The sequence below is a fragment of the Bombina bombina genome, chromosome 6 (assembly GCF_027579735.1).
Source record: "Bombina bombina isolate aBomBom1 chromosome 6, aBomBom1.pri, whole genome shotgun sequence".
NCBI lineage: Eukaryota > Metazoa > Chordata > Amphibia > Anura > Bombinatoridae > Bombina > Bombina bombina.
This window is the reverse complement of record NC_069504.1, coordinates 338,033,454-338,055,091: the sequence shown is the minus strand read 5'-3', so window position 1 is coordinate 338,055,091 and position 21,638 is coordinate 338,033,454. Positions and strand designations below refer to the sequence as shown.

General features: G+C 40.7%; 1 protein-coding gene across 1 annotated transcript in view; it reads right to left on the bottom strand.

The window, feature by feature from the left end:
- LOC128664418 (tetratricopeptide repeat protein 41-like) overlaps nt 1-21,638 on the bottom strand; it is a 331,531-nt gene that overhangs the window by 134,328 nt on the left and 175,565 nt on the right. The window contains exon 8 of the mRNA XM_053719249.1: nt 4,050-4,165. Coding sequence (XP_053575224.1) covers nt 4,050-4,165 — 116 coding nt within the window. The remainder of the gene's footprint in view (nt 1-4,049; nt 4,166-21,638) is intronic.

Below are 21,638 nucleotides of genomic sequence, written 5' to 3'. Positions count from 1 at the left end.
GAGCCGAGGCAAAAGTGTCAAATTTGTAAAATCTTTAAAAAGTGTGAAGAGAGGACCAAGTTGCAGCCTTGCAAATCTGTTCCACAGAAGCTTCATTTTTGAATGCCCATGAGGAAGCAACAGCCCTTGTGGAATGAGCCGTAACTCTCTAGGGAGGCTGCTGTCCAGCAGTCTCATATGCAAAACGTATGATACTCTTCAGCCAAAAAGAACGAGAAGTAGCCGTAGCTTTCTGTCCCTTACGTTTTCCTGAGAAAACCACAAACAAAAAAGAAGACTGACGAAAATCCATAGTCGCCTGAAGGTAAAACTTTAAAGAACGGACCACATCCAAATTCTGCAGAAGTCTTTCCTTCTGAGAAGAAGGATTAGAACACAATAAAGGAACAGCAATCTCCTGATTAATGTTCCGATATTAAATCAAGACTCCATGGAGGAGCAACTGGTTTGAACACAGGCCTGATCCTTCCTGACCAAGGCCTGACAGAATGATTGTACATCTGGACTTGGCATGCTGACTGAGATTCAACAGTAAAAGTTGGACAACGCCTGCTTGGAAGAAAAGTTAAACAACTTACTTTGAAAAATCGAAAGGAAGTGAACTATACTGACAACTGCTTTCAAATTCTGAGGGAAGGAATTACCCTTACCTCACGTAATATCAGAGAAGTTTTTTTAAATGTATTCCCCCGTAATGGGAATCAAACTTGAGTTATCAAAGTCTTAAGTTGCTGCTCTAACCTTATACTAATTCAGAGCACTAAACAAGGTCTTCCCCTTGTAGGGAATCACCAAAAAATGTATCCTCAGATAAGGCATTCACAGTCTGAACGTTCTGCTGGCCTTATGGCAAAGCCTGAAATCCTAGCTCCCAGTTAAAAAACCTTGAAGTGGAGCATCTGACAGAGCAGCATTAGCTAACTGAATCACTTCAACCCTATTCTGGATTTCTTCGAGAGGAGTATCTGTCCTGATAGAACAGACAACACATCAACCAGTATGCCACTGCACCGGTGACTAAGTCATGCAAACCGCAGGCAGTTGTAACTCTGACATACACACCCTTCCTGGGTCCCATTGTGAAAGAGTCTGCTAAATCTGGAGAAAAGGGGATGCCCAGTTTCTCCCTATCCTTTCAATCATCCTTATAAAGATTGCTGGAATTAAAAGAATTGACTACGCCAAATCGGCTTTGTCCACGGTAGCTCAAACCTCCTAAAATAACCAATGGAGGTGCTCAAGCTTAACTGAAAGAAAACACTTCAGTATCAGACAAAGGAATTACACAGACAGAGTCTGAGCTTTCCCCTTATATACTAATGAAGTATCCTCCTCTTCATGCTCCAGGGAGGAAATTTTGGAATATATACTACTGTATTAGCAATTTGTCCTCAAGTGATTTCCCTACAGTATGGGAAAAAACATTCAATACAACAGATATCATTTAAGTATCGTATGGAAGCGATGGCTGGAGAATAACTCTAGGTGAAGTTTGTGAGGAAGCGCAGGGCACTGCATGTGTGGGCTACAAAATGATTTGTACATTTGCGAGAAAATATTTTATTCCTCTTGAAAAATCTCTCACAACATAGTGAAAAGAGAACAGATGATTAATCAAATAAAAGGTTTTTAATTTAATTAACATAGAAAAACCGTTACTGTCTCCTTAAATTTGAAAGGGTAATTCCTTTATTTCAGTTCATTTAACAACATAGTGAACAGAGACAAAATAATTAATCAAATAACAATCGGAACTTTATAATAAAAGAGAACACATAATTAACCGTTACTGTCTCTTTAAATGTTGAAGAGAAACTTTCGTATGTGGGTGAGCAGAGATGATTTAGTAGCTCACAGAACAGATTCTACTGTCTCATTAAGTTTATTTCAAGTTTTTTTTTTTTGTTCAAAGGTAAGCAGGGGTGTACCGGTACATAAGTCCGTTGTCACTCAAGATTGCTGCCTCAGCAAACCCCCTCTACACCTCAGCTTAACGCAGCTGAGGTGCCTGTCAGCCCATCCGTAGAAGATTTTGCTGTTACAGAAGCACTGCTCTAAGTGCCAACACCTTGACCAAAACAACTGTAACAGAAGCGCTGCTCTAAGCGCCGACATAAACTAATCAACTGTAACAGAAACGCTGCTCTAAGCGCCAACATGAACTAAACGGCTGTAACAGAAGCGCTGCTCTAAGCGCCAACACCTTAAAACTAAACAGCCCGTTCCGAAAACCGGAAGAAAAGGAACAGCTGCGCAACTAATAAAGGCGCCACCTAAGTACCACCCATCACGGGGTATCAATAACCCTCTGCCACCATTACAAGCTTTACAGATAATTGCGAAGTTCATAAGTGTTTAACAATAATAAAAAAAAAACTACGCACTGAGCCTGCTCTAGTGTTCATGCAGCAGCGCCCAAGCGTAATAGTTAATATGTTCTCTCCCGGTCGGTTAAAATTATGTTATGAAAAAAACGCCAGGAGATGAGGTACATGTCTCTTTCAGCCCCAGTGCCTGCGTCTAAGTCTGCCTACCCTCTGCTAACGCAGTAGGAGAATCTATCAACTTTAATGAAGGCTTGTAAGCCAAATCTGTCATAGTGCCCCCTAACATCATAGGAGAATCTATTCCTTATTGGTAATGAGGCTTTGAATAAAATAATACCTTGCTCAAACTTTTTTCTGAGATCTTCTTTCTATCCCTAGACAAAAAGTTAGCACTTACCTCATCCTCTGCCTGACAGCAAGGCAGATCCCAGGTTTAAGAGGTCCTCTCCCTCCCATTGACCTGTGGAAAACAAGGCATGCTGAGTAATCCTTTTCCTCAGACTAAGGCATACAGGGCAGCAAATACATGGGAGGCGCAGTGAGAATTATGTCCTACAAGTCCCCATTGCTTTAAAGCCACCAAAAAGCTCTACTGTAGAGACTGATATGGGATACGGCTACACCCTAGGACAAAGTAGCACTCTCTGGCACTACTTTAAAAATAATAAACTCTTGATTGAAGAATCTTTTCTAACACCTCACTTTACCTCTTCCTATCACTAACGTAGGCAAAGAGAATGAATGGAGTGGGAGGGAAGGGAGGAGCTATTTAACAGCTCTGCTGTGGTGCTCTTTGCCTCCTCCTGCTGACCAGGAGGTGAATATTTAACTAGAATTCAATAAAGGATTGAACAAAAGGATACTATGGTAGCACTCCTAAGACTCTAAGAACACTGTTCTTAGAGTCTTAAGAGTGCTACCATAGTATCCTTTTGTTCAATCCTTTATTGAATTCTAGTTAAATATAACTGTAGATACTAAGCACCTCACCACAATCAAATAGTATATTTTGAGGCCAATTTGCCCTAATTGTGTATGGTGATAAGACTCTATATATCTGTAGTAGTGCCATCAAACTTTTCTTTTCGTACAAACAGGAGGTGAATATCCCATTAGTAATTAAGATGATCCGTGGACTCATCGTGTCTTAAAAAAGAAACAGAATTTTATTCCTAAAGTTAACACAATGTGGATCGCTAGGTTTTTTTAAAAAACATATTTTGCTCACACCACGTTAATAATCTTTACTCCGCCCCCATATGTTTTTCCGGCTTGCTTCAGTTATTCACATGGAGAGCTGTCCCAACCGCTCACTACGTCATTCTATGGGCAGTCATTCTATGGGGAATCTAGTGTGTGTGCGTCACTGTATGCAAATTACAATACAGCGGCGTTAAGACGCACACTCCATTGAAGGGGTGTGTGCATGTCTTCAAAGGACGCCAGCTGGCACAGCTTTCCATTGGTTGATGCGAAAATGTGACCAAAAAAAAAATTCCAGAAAAAAAATAATGGGCGCAGGAACGGTGAAAAGATTTAAACATTTTTTAAAAGATATTCAATCTTAATAAACTACATTTAATATTAATCAATGAATGAAAGTTCCATTATTTTTTAATTATTAATCAAATGCAGCATTGCATATTTGTATAATTTACCATCACAAGGAACAGGCAAATTATCAAGTTTATTTCAAAGACATACATTGTTGTTTAAACTTACTGTTATCAGGTGAGATTCTATTGACAAGAAGACGTTTTCTGCTTCTTTTATTTTGCCAAAATCTTTAAGGCATTGTGCAACAAAGAACAATATTCTGTATAGATTATTGCCACCCTCTGAAAAAAATACAGACATTTTACTTTTGTACTGTACCCATAATTTGAAGACAATACATGTATTAAATAACACAGAAATGTGCTTAAATATTGATTGTAACATTATTATTTTTAACAGAGCATCGGTTATGAAGAGTAAATAAATATCCCTTCCCACACCATCTGTAGTCATTTGAGTGATCACTGTCCCTACTGTCATCTGGCGCCTCTTCTTTGTTTCTAATTTAGCTGGATGTTGTAAATATCAGATTCAGGTAGCCCTAAAGAGACATTCATCACTAAGGGGCAGATGAACCAAGGATCTCTGATCTGGTGAAATGATATAATAAGTCTCATCAATAGTGTGAGGTCCCTTAAAGAATTTCATAAAAGCAAATTTTAGCTTAAGAGCTATTTATTTAGTGGAGCACTATTGATAGCACAGGGTGCTCTATCAATATCACTTGACCACACTAAATTAACACAAACATTTATATTACAAGTCCATGGTAAAATTTAATTACTATAGAATGTTTAGCGCGGCCAACATCTCTTTAGCAATCCCTATACTTTAAATGGATATCACGACCAAACTAAACATCACTCATATTACAAGTTGAAAGTTATGGCTTGTGTGAGACCTGGGCCTCTAGTTATCAAGCCGTCGACTTTCTAGCATTCGCCGGCACCAATACGCTCGCCTAAGATCGCCTAACATCGCTGCCGCAGACCTGAATACATTTGCCAAAATTATCAAGAAAGCTGTCAAAAAGCTGCGCACCAAGTACGGAGCAATGAGCAGCGGACTGTTGTTAACTACAGTCATCGATCTCGCTGCTCATCGGCTTATTCGCAGCTTTCTTGATACCCTGTCACTAAGCACCCACACTAAACTATACTGTATTACCCCCTATACCACCGCTCCCGGACCCCCCCCGCAACTAAATAAAGTTATTAACCCCTAAACCGCCGCTCCCGGAGCCCACTGCAACTCTAATAAACAGTTTAACCCCTAAACCACCGCTCCCGGAGCCCACCGCCACCTACATTATATGTATTAACCCCTAAACCGCCGCTCCCGGACCCAGCCGCAACGAAATAAAATGTTTAACCCCTAAACCACCGCTCACGGACCCCGCCGCCACCTACATTAAATTTATTAACCTCTAATCTGAACCCCTACACAAACATTACCTACATTAAATTTATTAGCCCCTAATCTGACCCCCCTACACCGCCGCCACCTACTTTAAATTTATTAACCCCTAATACCCCGCCCCAACGTTGCCGCCACTATATTAAATTTATTAACCCCAAAACCTAAGTCTAACCCTTACCCTAACAGCCCCTAACTTAAATATAATTTAAATTAATCTAAATAAATATTCCTATCATGAAATAAATTATTCCTATTTAAAACTAAATACTTACCTATAAATTAAACCCTAAGCTAGCTACAATATAACTAATAGTTACATTGTATCTAGCTTAGGGTTTATTTTTATTTTACAGGCAAGTTTGTATTTATTTTAACTAGGTACAATAGTTATTAAATAGTTATTAACTATTTAATAGCTACCTAGCTAAAATAAATACAAAAGTACCTGTAAAATAAATCCTAACCTAAGTTACAATTACACCTAGCACTACACTATCATTAAATTAATTACCTAAATTAAAATAAATTAATTACAATTAAATAAAATTAACTAAAGTACAAAAAAAACAACACTAAATTACAGAAAATAATAAAATAATTAAAAGTTTTTTAAACTAATTACACCTAATCTAATTCCCTAATAAAATAAAAAAGCCCCCCCAAAATAAAAAAAAATCCCTACCCTACACTAAATTACAAATAGCCCTTAAAAGGGCCTTTTGCAGGGCATTGCCCCAAAGTAATCAGCTCTTTCACCTGTAAAAAAAAGTACAATACCTTCCAACATTACAACCCACCACCCACACACCCAACCCTATTCTAAAACCCACCCAATCCCCCCTTAATAAAACCTAACACTACCCCCTTGAAGATCACCCTACCTTGAGACGTCTTCACCCAGCCGGGCACAAGTGGTCCTCCAGAGGGGCAGAAGTCTTCATCCGATCTGGGCAGAAGAGGACCTCCAGACGGGCAGAAGTCTTCCTCCAGATGGCATCTTCTATCTCTTCCATCCGGCGAGGAGCGGCTCCATCTTGAAGACATCCGACGCAAAGCATCCATCCAGACCGACGACTACCGACGAATGAATATTCCTTTAAATGACGTCATCCAAGATGGCGTCCCTTGAATTCCGATTGGCTGATAGAATTCTATCAGCCAATCGGAATTAAGGTAGGAAAAATCCTATTGGCTGATGCAATCAGCCAATAGGATTGAAGTTCAATCCTATTGGCTGATCCAATCAGCAAATAGGATTGAGCTCGCATTCTGATTGGAACAGCCAATAGAATGCAAGCTCAATCCTATTGGCTGATTGCATCAGCCAATAGGATTTTTCCTACCTTAATTCCAATTGGATGATTGTATCAGCCAATCGGAATTCAAGAGACGCCATCTTGGATGATGTCATTTAAAGGAATATTCATTCGTCGGGTAGTCGTCGGTCTGGATGGATGCTCCGCGTCGGATGTCTTCAAGATGGAGCCGCTCCTCGTCGAATGGATGAAGATAGAAGGTGCCGCCTGGATGAAGACTTCTGCCCGTCTGGAGGTTCTCTTCTGCCCCTCTGGAAGACCACTTGTGCTCGGCTGGGTGAAGACGTCTCAAGGTAGAGTGATGTTCAAGGGGGTAGTTTTAGGTTTTATTAAGGGGGAATTGGGTGGGTTTTAGAGTAGGGTTGGGTGTGTGGGTGGTGAGTTGTAATGTTTGGGGGGGTATTGTATTTTTCTTTTACAGGTAATAGAGCTGATTACTTTGGGGCAATGCCCCGCAAAAGGCCCTTTTAAGGGTTATTTGTAATTTATTGTAGAGTTGGGCTTTTTTTTTATTTTGGGGTGCTTTTTTATTTTATTAGTGGGATTAGATTAGGTGTAATTAGTTTAAAATTCTTGTAATTATTTTATTATTTTCTGTAATTTAGTGTTTGTTTTTTTTGTACTTTAGTTAATTTTATTTAATTGTAATTAATTTATTTTAATTTAGGTGATTCATTTAATGATAGTGTAGTGTTAGGTGTAATTGTAACTTAGGTTAGGATTTATTTTACAGGTACTTTTGTATTTATTTTAGCTAGGTAGTTATTAAATAGTTAATAACTATTTAATAACTATTGTACCTAGTTAAAATAAATACAAACTTAAACCCTAAGCTAGCTACAATATAACTATTAGTTATATTGTAGCTATCTTAGGGTTTATTTTATAGGTACGTATTTAGTTTTAAATAGGAATAATTTAGTTAATTGTAGTAATTTTATTTAGATTAATTTAAATTATATTTAAGTTAGGGGGTGTTAGGGTTAGACTTAGGTTTAGGGGTTAATACATTTAATATAGTGGGGGCGACGTTGGGGGCGGGAGATTAGGGGTTAATAAATGTAATGTAGGTGGCGGCGGGGTCCGGAAGTGGTGGTTTAGGGGTTAATAAGTATAATGTAGGTGGCGGCGATTTAGGGGGGGCAGATTAAGGGTTAAACACTTTATTAGAGTTGCGGTGGGCTCCGGGAGCAGCGGTTTAGGGGTTAATACATTTATTAGAGTTGCGGCGGTATAGGGGGGGCAGGTTAGGGGTTAATAAGTATAATGTAGGTGACAGCGGGCTCCGGGAGACGCGGTTTAGGCGTTAAACACTTTATTTAGTTGCGGCAGTGTGGGGGGGACAGATTAGGGGTGTTTTTAGACTCGGGGTACATGTTAGGGTGTTAGGTGTAGACATTTACCATAGGAATCAATGGGATATCGGGCAGCAGTGAACTTGAGCTTTCACTTCTGTCAGACTCCCATTGATTCCTATGGCATCCGCCGCCTCTAGGGCGGCGAATTGAAAACCAGGTACGCTGGGCCCGAATAGTGGCGAGCGTACCTGGTAGTTTTTTGATAACTTTCAAAAGTAGTCAGATTGTGCTGAACTTGCATTCGGAACATGTGTGACGTAACCATTGATCTGTGTCGGATTGAGTCTGGCGGATCGTATGTTACGTCACTAAATTCTACTTTTGACGGTCTGTAGGGTTTGATAACTACGGTGAATCAAGCTTGCCACAAATACGCTGCGGAATTCCAGCATATTTGCGGTTGACAGCTTAATAAATAGGCCCTGAAGTAAAGTTTCTGTATGTGGTTTGGGAACAAACTCACGGGTAGATTACGAGTCTTGCGTTATGAGGGGTGCGGTGCTAACGTGCAGTTTATTCTCACCGCTCACTTCCCTGCAGCGTTGGTATTACGGGTTTTTACAAACCCGTCGTTAACAGGCAAGAAGTGAGTGTAAAGCAAAATTGCGCTCCACACTGCACTCCAATACCAGCGCTGCTTAAGTGAGCGGTGAGCTGGTTGTACGTGCTTGTGCACGATTTCCCCATAGACATCAATGGGGAGAGCCGGCTGAGAAAAAGTCTAACACCTGCCAAAAAGCAGCGTAAAACTCAGTAACGCAGCCCCATTTATTCCTATGTGGAAACTTAAGTTATGTTTACACCTAACACCCTAACATGAACCTCGAGTCTAAACACCCCTAATCTTAAACTTATTAACCCCTAATCTGCCGCCCCCGACATCGCCGACACCTACATTATATTTATTAACCCCTAATCAGCCGCTCCGAACATCGCCGCCACCTACATTATACTTATTAACCCCTAATCTGCTGCCCCCAACATCGCCAACACCTACATTATATTTATTAACCCATAATCTCCCTCCCCCAAAGTCGCCACAACCTACCCATATTTATTAACCCCTAATCTGCCGCCCCCAATGTCGCCGCCATTATTCTAAGTTTATTAACCCCTAAACCACCACACTCCCGCCTCTCAAACACTAGTTAAATAATATTAACCCCTAATCTGTCGCCCCTAACATCGCTGCCAACTACATTATACTTATTAACCCCTAATCTTCTGCTCCGGACATCGCCGCAACCTACATTATATTTATTAACCCTAATCTGCTGCCCCCAACATCGCCGCCAGCTACCTACATTTATTAACCCCTAATCTGCCGTCCCCAACGTCGCAGCCACAATATTAAATATATTAACGCTTAAACCTAAGTCTAACCCTAACCCCCCCAACTTAAATATAATTTAAATAAATCTAAATAAAATTCCTATCATTAACTAAATTATTCCTATTTAAAACTAAATACTTACCTGTAAAATAAACCCTAAGCTAGGTACAATATAACTAATAGTTACATTGTATCTAGCTTAGGGTTTATTTATTTTTTACAGGCAAGTTTGTATTTATTTTAACTAGGTAGAATAGTTACTAAATATATATTAACTATTTACTAACTACCTAGCTAAAATAAATACAAAGTTACCTGTAAAATAAAACCTAACCTAAGTTAGAATAACACCTAAGACTAAACTACAATTAAATAACTTACATAAATTACATACAATTAAATAAATTAAATACAATTAGCTAAATTACAACCCCCCCCCCCCACTAAATTACAGAAAATAAAAACAAAATTTATGCTTACCTGATAAATTTATTTCTCTTGTGGTGTATCCAGTCCACGGATTCATCCATTACTTGTGGGATATTCTCCTTCCCAACAGGAAGCTGCAAGAGGACACACACAGCAGAGCTGTCTATATAGCTCCTCCCCTAACTGCCACTCCCAGTCATTTGACCGAAGACAAGCAAGAGAAAGGAGAAACTATAGGGTGCAGTGGTGACTGTAGTTTAAAAATAAAAAACACCTGCCTTAAAATTACAGGGCGGACCGTGGACTGGATACACCACAAGAGAAATAAATTTATCAGGTAAGCATAAATTTTGTTTTCTCTTGTAAGGTGTATCCAGTGCACGGATTCATCCATTACTTTTGGGATACCAATACCAAAGCTATAGGACACGGATGAAGGGAGGGACAAGGCAGGCGCTTAAACGGAAGGCACCACTGCCTGTAAGACCTTTCTCCCAAAAATAGCCTCCGAAGAAGCAAAAGTATCAAATTTGTAGAATTTAGAAAAAGTATGAAGCGAAGACCAAGTCGCCGCCTTACAAATCTGTTCAACAGAAGCCTCATTCTTAAAAGCCCATGTGGAAGCTACCGCTCTAGTGGAATGAGCTGTAATTCTTTCAGGAGGCTGCTGGCCAGCAGTCTCATAAGCTAAGCGGATTATACTTCTTAGCCAAAAAGAAAGAGAAGTTGCCAAAGCCTTTTGGCCTCTCCTCTGTCCAGAGTAGACCACAAACAAAGCAGATGTTTGACGAAAATCCTTCGTAGCTTGTAAATAAAATTTTAAAGCACGAACCACATCAAGATTGTGTAAAAGACGTTCCTTCTTTGAAGAAGGATTAGGACATAGTAAAGGAACAACAATCTCCTGATTAATATTTTTATTTGATACCAGCTTAGGAAGAAAACCAGGTTTGGTACGTAAAACTACCTTATCTGCATGGAAAATGAGATAAGGGGAATCACATTGTAAAGAAGATAACTCCGAAACTCTTCGAGCCGAGGAGATAGCTACTAAAAACAGAACTTTCCAAGATAAAAGTTTAATATCTATGGAATGCAAAGGTTCAAACGGAACCCCTTGCAGAACCTTAAGAACCAAATTTAAACTCCATGGCGGAGCAACAGGTTTAAACACAAGCTTGATTCTAACTAAAGCCTGACAAAACGCCTGAACATCTGGAGTATCAGCCAGACGCTTGTGCAAAAGAATAGACAGAGCAGAAATCTGTCCCTTTAAGGAACTAGCTGACAATCCCTTCTCCAATCCTTCTTGGAGAAAAGATAATATCCTAGGAATCCTGACCTTACTCCATGAGTAACCTTTGGATTCACACCAATGAAGATATCTACACCATATCTTATGATAGATTTTCCTGGTGACCGGCTTTCGAGCCTGAATTAAGGTATCAATGACCGACTCAGAGAAACCACGCTTTGATAAAATCAAGCGTTCAATCTCCAAGCAGTCAGACGCAGAGAAATTAGATTTGGATGGTTGAAAGGACCTTGGAGGAGAAGGTCCTGCCTCAGCGGCAGAGTCCATGGTGGAAGGGATGACATGTCCACCAGATCTGCATACCAAGTCCTCCATGGCCATGCAGGTGCTATCAAAATCACCAATGCTTGATCTTGGCAATCAGACGAGGGAGCAGAGGAAACAGTGGAAACACATAAGCCAGGTTGAAGGACCAAGGCGCTGCTAGAGCATCTATCAGCGCTGCCTTGGGATCCCTGGACCTGGATCCGTAACAAGGAAGCTTGGCGTTCTGACGAGACGCCATGAGATCCAGTTCTGGTTTGCCCCAAAGTTGAATCAACTGTGCAAATACCTCCGGATGGAGTTCCCACTCCCCCGGATGAAAAGTCTGCCGACTTAGAAAATCCGCCTCCCAGTTCTCTACTCCTGGGATATGGATAGCTGATAGATGGCAAGAGTGAACCTCTGCCCATAGAATTATTTTTGAAACCTCCAACATTGCTAGGGAACTCCTTGTTCCCCCTTGATGGTTGATGTAGGCTACAGTCGTGATATTGTCCGACTGAAATCTGATGAACCTGACCGCAGCAAGCTGAGGCCAAGCCTGAAGAGCATTGAATATCACTCTAAGTTCCAGAATGTTTATCGGAAGGAGTGCCTCCTCCTGAGTCCACGAGCCCTGAGCCTTCAGGGAGTTCCAGACTGCACTACAGCCCAGAAGGCTGGCATCTGTCGTTACTATTGTCCAATTTGGCCTGCGGAAGGTCATACCCTTGAACGGATGGACTCGAGATAGCCACCAGAGAAGAGAATCCCTGGTCTCTTGATCCAGATTTAGTAGAGGGGACAAATCTGTGTAATCCCCATTCCACTGACTGAGCATGCAAAGCTGCAGCGGTCTGAGATGTAGGCGGGCAAACGGCACTATGTCCATTGCCGCTACCATTAAATCGATTACTTCCATACACTGAGCCACTGAAGGGCAAGAAGTAGAATAAAGAACACGGCAGGAATTTAGAAGTTTTGACAACCTGGCCTCTGTCAGGCAAATCTTCATTTCTACAGAATCTATCAGAGTTCCTAGGAAGGAAACTCTTGTGAGAGGGGATAGAGAACTCTTTTCTTCGTTCATTTTCCGCCCATGAGACCTCAGGAATGCCAGAACAATGTCCGTATGGGACCTGGCGATTTGAAAATTTGACACCTGTATCAGAATGTCGTCTAGGTAAGGGGCTACTGCTATACCCCGCGGCCTTAGGACCGCTAGGAGTGACCCTAGAACCTTCGTAAAGATTCTTGGTGCCGTAGCTAACCCAAAGGGAAGAGCCACAAACTGGTAATGCCTGTCTAGGAAGGCGAACCTGAGAAACCGATGATGATCTCTGTGTATCGGAATGTGTAGATAAGCATCCTTTATGTCCACGGTAGTCATATATTGACCCTCCTGGATCATAGGTAGGATGGTTCGAATAGTCTCCATCTTGAAGGATGGGACCCTGAGAAATTTGTTTAGGATCTTGAGATATAAGATTGGTCTGAAGGTTCCCTCTTTCTTGGGAACTACAAACAGATTTGAATAGAAGCCTTGCCCCTGTTCCTCCTTTGGAACTGGGTGGATCACTCCCATAACTAGGAGGTCTTGAACACAATGTAAGAATGCCTCTCTCTTTATCTGGTTTGCAGATAATTGTGAGAGATGAAATCTCCCTTTTGGGGAAGAAGCTTTGAAGTCCAGAAGATATCCCTGGGACACAATTTCCAACGCCCAGGGATCCTGGACATCTCTTGCCCAAGCCTGGGCGAAGAGAGAAAGTCTGCCCCCTACTAGATCCCTTTCCGGATCGGGGGCTGATCTTTCATGCTGTCTTAGAGGCAGCAGCAGTTTTTTCGGCCTGCTTTCCTTTGTTCCAAGCCTGGTTAGGTCTCCAGACCGGCTTGGACTGGGCAAAATTTCCCTCTTGTTTTGTATTAGAGGAAGTTGAAGCTGCGCCACTCTTGAAGTTTCGAAAGGAACGAAAATTAGTCTGTTTGGTCCTTAATTTGTTGGACCTATCCTGAGGAAGGGCGTGACCTTTTCCTCCAGTAATATCAGAAATGATCTCCTTCAGTCCAGGCCTGAATAGGGTCTGCCCCTTGAAGGGAATGTTGAGAAGCTTAGACTTTGAAGTAACGTCAGCTGACCAGGATTTAAGCCATAGCGCCCTACGCGCCTGAATAGCAAAACCTGAGTTTTTAGCCGTTAGCTTGGTTAAATGAACAACGGCGTCAGAAACAAATGAATTGGCTAGCTTAAGAGCTTTAAGCTTGTCAAGGATATCATCCAACGGTTTTCTACCTGTAGAGCTTCTTCTAGAGGGGGCAATGCATGCAAGAGGCTGGAGAATAAAACCTTGTTGAATAAAAATTTTCGCTAGGGTAGAGACTGCTCCCTCCACCTTAGGGACCGTCTGCCACAAGTCCCGTGTAGCAGCATCTATAGGAAACATCTTTTTAAAAACAGGAGGGGAGAGAATGGTACACCTGGTCTATCCCATTCCTTAGTAATAATTTCTGAAAACCTCTTAGGGATTGGAAAAACATCAGTGTAAACAGGCACTGCATAGTATTTATCCAACTTACACAATTTCTCTGGGACTACAATGGCGTCACAGTCATCCAGAGTTGATAAAACCTCCCTGAGCAACACGCAGAGGTGTTCAAGTTTAAATTTAAATGTAGACATATCAGAATCAGGTTGAAGTGTCTTCCCTGAATCAGAAAAATCACCCACAGATAGAAGCTCTTCTGCTTCGGCTTCTGCACATTGTGAGGGTATATCAGACATAGATACTAAAGCGTCAGAGAACTCTGTATTTGTTCTAGCCCCAGAGCTGTCTCGCTTTCCTTGTAACCCTGGCAGTTTGGACAATACCTCTGTAAGGGTATGATTCATAACTGCCGCCATGTCTTGTAAAGTATACGCAATGGGCACGCTAGATGTACTTGGCGTCCCTTGAGCGGGAGTTATAGGTTCTGACAAGTGGGGAGAGTTAGTCGGCGTAACTTCCCCCTTGTCAATTTCCTCTGGTGATAAATATTTTAAAGCCAGAATATGGTCTTTAAAATTTATAGTAAGATCAGTGCATTTGGTACACATTCTAAGAGGGGGTTCCACAATGGCTTCTAAACATAATGAACAAGGAGTTTCCTCTATGTCAGACATGTTTAACAGACTAGTAATGAGACCAGCAAGCTTGGAAAACACTTTAATAAATATGAAAAAGCAGAATATAAAAAACGGTACTGTGCCTTTAAGGGAAAAAAACAATCACATAAACTGCAAAACAGTGAAAAAAGCAGTAAACTCTACGAAATTTTTACAGTGTGTATAATAGACTAAAATAGCATTGCACCCACTTGCAAATGGATGATTAACCCCTCAGGCTCAAAAACGAATCAGAAAAACGGTAAAACCGTTATAAACAGTCACAAGCAAACTGCCACAGCTCTACTGTGGCTCCTACCTGCCCATAAAACGACTTTTGTAGGCACAAAAACCCTTTACAGAGGTCCTATATGTCAGGGGACTCCTTCAGGGAAGCTGGATGTCTCAGACTGTAAAAACTACTGCGCAATTAGAGCGCGAAAATAGGCCTCTACCACCATGCACTCAAAGTGAAAGGGCCATAAATAACTACTCCTAGGAGAAATCTAGTCAGCCATGTGGAAAACTAGGCCCCAATAAAGATGTATCACCCTCAGTAAAAAACGTTTTTTATATATCATGCAAACGTTTTACATACTAAGTAATAAGAGCAAGTAATATGAATATTACCCTTTACTGCAAGCATGATCCCAGTCGTTTGTTAAATCACTGTAATCAGGTTTACCTTAAATATATCAGGCACTGTCAGCATTTTCTAGACCTTATCATCTCTCTAGAAAAAATATACTGAACATACCTCAGAGCAGTTAATTCTGCAGGCCATTCCCCCAGCTGAAGTTTTCCCATACTCTTCAGTTATGTGTGAGAACAGCAGTGGACCTTAGTTACAACCTGCTAAGATCATCAAAAACCTCAGGCAAATTCTTCTTCTAATTTCTGCCTGAGGTAAAAACAGTACAACGCCGGTACCATTTAAAAATAACAAACTTTTGATTGAAGATAAACTACACTAAATCACCACATATCTCTTGATACTTCTTTTCTTGTCGAGAGCTGCAAGAGAATGACTGGGAGTGGCAGTTAGGGGAGGAGCTATATAGACAGCTCTGCTGTGGGTGTCCTCTTGCAGCTTCCTGTTGGGAAGGAGAATATCCCACAAGTAATGGATGAATCCGTGGACTGGATACACCTTACAAGAGAAAAACAAATTACAAGATATTTAAACTAATTACACCTAATCTAAGAGCCCTATAAAAATAAAAAGCCCCCCAAAATAAAAAAAAACCCTAGCCTAAACTAAACTATCAATAGCCCTTAAAAGGGGTCTTTTGCGGGGCATTGCCCCAAAGAAATCAGCTCTTTTTCCTGAAAAAGAAATACAAACAACCCCCCCAACAGTAAAACCCACCACCCACACAACCAACCACCCAAATAAAACCCTAACTAAAAAAACCTAAGCTCCCCATTGCCCTAAAAAGGGCATTTGGATGGGCAGTGCCCTTAAAAGGGCATTTAGATCTATTGCTGTCACAAGCTCTGACCTAAAAATAAAACCCATCCAATACACAGTTAAAAAATCCTAACACTAATCCCCGAAGATTCACTTACCGGGAGAAGTCTTCATTCAAGCGGCAAGATGTCCTCAACGAAGCCGGCAGAAGTGGTCCTCCAGACGGGCAGAAGTGGTCCTCCAGACGTGCAGAAGTCTTCATCCAGACGGCATCTTCTATCTTCATCCATCCGGCGCGGAGCGGCTCCATCTTCAAGACATCCGGCGCAGGGCATATTCTTCCAACGAAGTCTTCTTCCAGAATGTATATCTCTTTAAGTGATGTCATCCAAGATGGCATCCCTTAGATTCTGATTGGCTGATATAATTCTATCAGCCAATCGGAATTAAGGTTGAAAAAATCCTATTGGCTGATGCAATCAGCCAATAGGATTGAGCTTGCATTCTATTGGCTGATTGGAACATCCAATAGAATGCAAGCTCAATCCTATTGGCTGATTGGATCAGCCGTCTGGATAAAGACTTCTGCCTGTCTGGAGGACCACTTCTGCCCGTCTGGAGGACCACTTCTGCCGGCTTCGTTGAGGACATCTTGCCGCTTGGATGAAGACTTCTCCCGGTAAGGGAATCTTCGGGGGTTAGTGTTAAGATTTTTTAAGGGCGTATTGGGTGGGTTTTATTTTTAGGTTAGGGCTTTGGACAGCAATAGAGCTAAATGCCCTTTTAAGGGCAATGCCCATCCAAATGCCCTTTTCAGGGCAATGGGGAGCTTAGGTTTTTTTAGTTAGGGTTTTATTTGGGGGGTTGGTTGTGTGGGTGGTGGGTTGTTTGTATTTCTTTTTCAGGTAAAAGAGCTGATTTCTTTGGGGCAATTCCCTGCAAAAGGCCCTTTTAAGGGCTATTGATAGTTTAGTTTAGGCTAGGGTTTTATTTTTTTATTTTTATAGGGCTCTTAGATTAGGTGTAATTAGTTTAAATATCTTGTAACTAGTTTTTTATTTTCTGTAATTTAGTGTTTGTTTTTTTTGTAATTTAGCTAATTGTATTTAATTTATTTAATTGTATTTAATTTATGTACGTTATTTAATTGTAGTGTAGTGTTAGGTGTTAGTATAACTTAGGTTAGGTTTTATTTTACAGGTCAATTTGTATTTATTTTAGCTAGGTAGTTATTAAATAGATAATAACTATTTAGTAACTATTCTACCTAGTTAAAATAAATACAAACTTGTCTGTAAAATAAAAATAAACCCTAAGCTAGATACAATGTAACTATTAGTTATATTGTAGCTAGCTTAGGGTTTATTTTACAGGTAAGTATTTAGTTTTAAATAGGAATAATTTAGTTAATGATAGGAATTCTATTTAGATTTATTTAAATTATATTTAAGTTACGGGGTGTTAGGGTTAGACTTAGGTTTAAGGGTTAATAAATTTAGAATAGTGGCAGTGATGTTGGGGGCGGTAGATTAGGGGTTAATAAATGTAGGTAGGTTGCGGCGACTTCGGGGGAGGGAGATTAGGGGTTAATAAATATAATGTAGGTGTCGGCGATGTTGGGAGCAGCAGATTAGGGGTTAATAAGTATAATGTTGGTGGCGGCGATGTCCGGAACGGCAGATTAGGGGTTAATAAATATAATGTAGGTGGTGGCGATATCGGGGGCGGCAGATTAGGGGTTAATAATATTTAACTATTGTTTGTGAGGCGGGAGTGCGGCGGTTTAGGGGTTAATGTTTATTCTAGTGGCGGCGATGTCGGGAGCTGCAGATTAGGGGTTAATAATTTTATTATAGTGTTTGCGATGCGGGGGGGGGCTCGGTTAAGGGGTTAATAGGCAGTTTCTGGGTGTTAGTGTACTTTTTAGCACTTTAGTTATGAGTTTTATGCTACAGCTTTGTAGCGTAAAACTCATAACTACTGACTTTAAAATGCGTTAGGAATCTTGGCGGTGGAGGGTGTACTGCTCACTTTTTGGCCTCCCAGGCAGACTCGTAATACCGGAGCTATGGAAGTCCCATAGAAAAAAGCCTTTACAAAATTTACGTAAGTTGGTTTGCGGCAAGGCCAAAAAAGTGTGCGGTACACCTATACCTGCAAGACTCGTAATAGCAGCGGGCATAAAAAAGCAGCGTTAGGACCTGTTAACGCTGCTTTTTCCCCTTACCGCAAAACTCGTAATCTAGGAGTCAGTTTTTAAGTTTACCAAGTATTTCAAATGTCTGTTTATTGTTTTTTTATTTATGGAGAATAAATATAGCTCATTACTATACCGCATATAAAACATCTAAAAGGGGGGTATTTATACCCCTACTGTGTTGGAGCTGAATGTCACAAATCACAGGTTTGCAGTATTTACATATATAATGAAAATAATCCTTGTATACCTGCTGGAATGTAAATGTGGAAAGTTCTATGTGGGGTGCACCAAAAACATAAATTATGGTTACCTGATCATTTAATTTCCTTCTGTATGAGGAGAGTCCATGGCATCATTCCTTACTGTAGGGAAATACTGAACCTGGCCAACAGGAGGAGGCAAAGACACCCCAGCCAAAGGCTTAAATACTCCCCCTACTTCCCTCATATCCCATTCATTCTGCCAAGGGAACAAGGAACAGTAGGAGAAATATCAGTGTATAAATGGTGCCAGAAAAGAAAACAAGTTTGGTCCACCCATCGGAGTATACGGGCGGGGGCCGTGGACTCTCCTCATACAGAAGGAAATGAAATTATCAGGTAAGCATAATTTATGTTTTCCTTCTTAATATGAGGAGAGTCCACGGCATAATTCCTTACTGTTGGGAAAACTATACCCAAGCTCTAGAGGACACTGAATGATAACGGGAGGGGTAAAAGAAATGCGGACCCTAATCTGAGGGCACCACAGCCTGCAAAACCTCTCCCAAAAGCTGCTTCGGCCGAATCAAAAACATCAAACTTGGAGGGGAACTTCCGGGCAGCGGCCATCTTAGGTCGCAATAGTCTGAGCTGCTACTAGTATGTGAGATTTTTTCTTTAAAACAGCGGTAATTGGAATCATCAAGGATCTGGGAACCCAGATTCTAATTTGTGAAAGACACCTGCTTTGATCAAGCCTTTTACCGAAGTTCTATGCAGCCCTAATATACCGGAAATTGTCTGGGGGCCTACACCTCCGCTTTAACCCCCCCAGCAACTATCTTTGGCTGCCTGCTGTAAGGCAGTCTTGAGAGTAAGTTGCTATTGAATTCTTTGAATTCTTTGAATTTCCTGTTTAAGCATGGAGGAGACATACTTGGCAATACGAAACCTGGTGCTCGATTTTGAGCGCACAATGTGTGACAGGCTGGATCGCCTTTTGTGCAACATGGAGCGCACCCACGCATGGGATGCACCTGAGTCTTGTACAGAGATGCGTACAGATGCGGCTTGCCCGGGTGGTGCTGAGCAATTGGGTATGACCCAACTTCTTAATGTTAGTTTACGGACAGGTCCCAGCACCAGCTTCTCACCTTTCTCTCTGGACCCTGTCCAGGGAGTTGCTGCCAATTTTCTAGAGGGGGACTACTAAAACTTGCATGTAGCATGACGGGAATACATCTGTTTACTGTGATGGCTAACCTCATTACGAGTAACAGTGGTGCAGTGCTGGTGCCACCTACACGATATTGGGATGTGGTTCCTCTCAACTGCCCTGCAGATATATCCAGAGGGATCTCTTTTTCTCTCTCAAGTGGGAGGAAGATCGTTGATTTGTGTGAGGGAAATTGTTATGCTGATTGCGTCTGGGAGGGCGGCCGACTCCCATGTGTGCAATGCTGGTATTCTTGTTCCACCGAAGCTACTGCAGCAGAAGATTATCCTTTCTGAGCCTGTATTAGGAGACGTGAAAGCAAGTGTTGGGTGATATTTTAAGTTTAGAAATGGATGCCAGATCTTCAGGTCCAGTACAGTATTCTGACTTTGAACTTCCCTCCTTTCGAGATTTGTATGGTTGAGGTGAAGGACGTAACTAATGTATTTAATATTGCTGGACTCTTGTGCTCATCCACAGTTTAGTTCCCTTACTTGTTTGCTTGGTATTTCATGTTTATTGTGTATGTCCTTTTTGAAAGTATTTACATATTTGCACTTCTAGACTTATGCACCCTTGGTAAGAAGGGCACATTTGCCCAGGGTTATATATAAGCTTTCTTACCTCAAGATGTGAATACTAACTGTAGGTAGCTGAGATGACTGGTATTGCTATGTTATAGGTTACGCTTAGTTCAGTTAATTGAGAGCCATATTATACTTTTATTGTTTAGGAACATTATACCCTAACACCATTTTGTTAAGAATTAGATGCAGTACCTTATGGTGTACACAGTATGACAACCTTATATTAGATTTTTCCTTAGGATTCTATAGATATACAAATAGGGGTATGGATTAGGTTATCATCACTGTTCCTATTGGTTCAGTTATTGTGTTCTTTTATTTTAATATGTGAGTTTGCCAAATAGGGGCATAGGGTACCTTTCTCACTAGTACATCTAGTCCACTGACCCTGAGATATCTCTATGCTAGTAAGTCTACCTCATGGGTATACACTATGTGACATCAAGGCATACTATACAGGGCAATTGTAATAGCTAGTACCATGCCTATGCAAAATTCTGGCTTATGTCTGATGTGTTATATACAGCAAGTTTAAAATTAATGGTTGTGTGGCACCTATAGTTTTTCACCTATACATATAGAAGTTAGTAATATTGGAATATGCATATCTGTTACGATATTATTGCCCACATACATGCTCTGACCAAACCTAATAGGGTCATAGTTCAGCCTTTCATTATAGTCACTTCCTTCCTAGAATGATGTAACTAACAGGAGGTAAAATGATTAAGGCTTTAGAGGCCTAAGTAAGGGCTGACATTTACATTTATATGGGATTTATCTAGCTTAATATAGTTGCTCCTCCTTATCGTTACTTCTTACTATATATATATATATATATATATATATATATCATAAATAATACTCAAAATTTATGTTGTACTAAACTATATATAGAGGCCCAAAAGTGGCCTATATATCTTTTATTATGTAATTTTATCTGGAATAGGACAAGAGTGGCCCTGTTAATACTTCCCCCAATCTTTTCCCCTTGTTTATACTCAAAACCCGTGGTCCAAGAGTGGCCACAAATTCTTAGTTGGGGTATGCCTAACTTCTACTTGTTTGTATATCCTAGGGGGTAATTTAATGGTAAAGAGTATCCTGCCATAGCTTTGTGTCCAAGAGTGGCCCTATTAACACTTCCCCCAATATTCACCCCTCACCTATATCCAACATCCGTGGTCCAAGAGTGGCCATTAACTCTTAGCCGAGGTGTACTTTATTTGTAATTTTTCTTATTTATTTTGGGGGGCTCTTTGTTATAATACTATAATAGGTTTATTTTGTAGTTTGCACCTTCAACTCTTGTTTTTTGTTATTGAGTCATAAATGGCATTGCATTTTGCAATATTAATGTGTTAGTCCTGGAATGCCTTTAATATATAATAATATAATTATATAGTAATATAGTCTATAGATTAGACCTATTGCTAAATATTGAGCCACTTTGAAGGTCCAAGAGTGGCCAGTCTGAAATCTATGGGTAGACCTACATAGATATGATGTTTGGATTTGTAATTTGATATGCTAACATGTATGTAAACGCCTATGACCTTTCTGTTTTCTTAGATATGTATTTTGT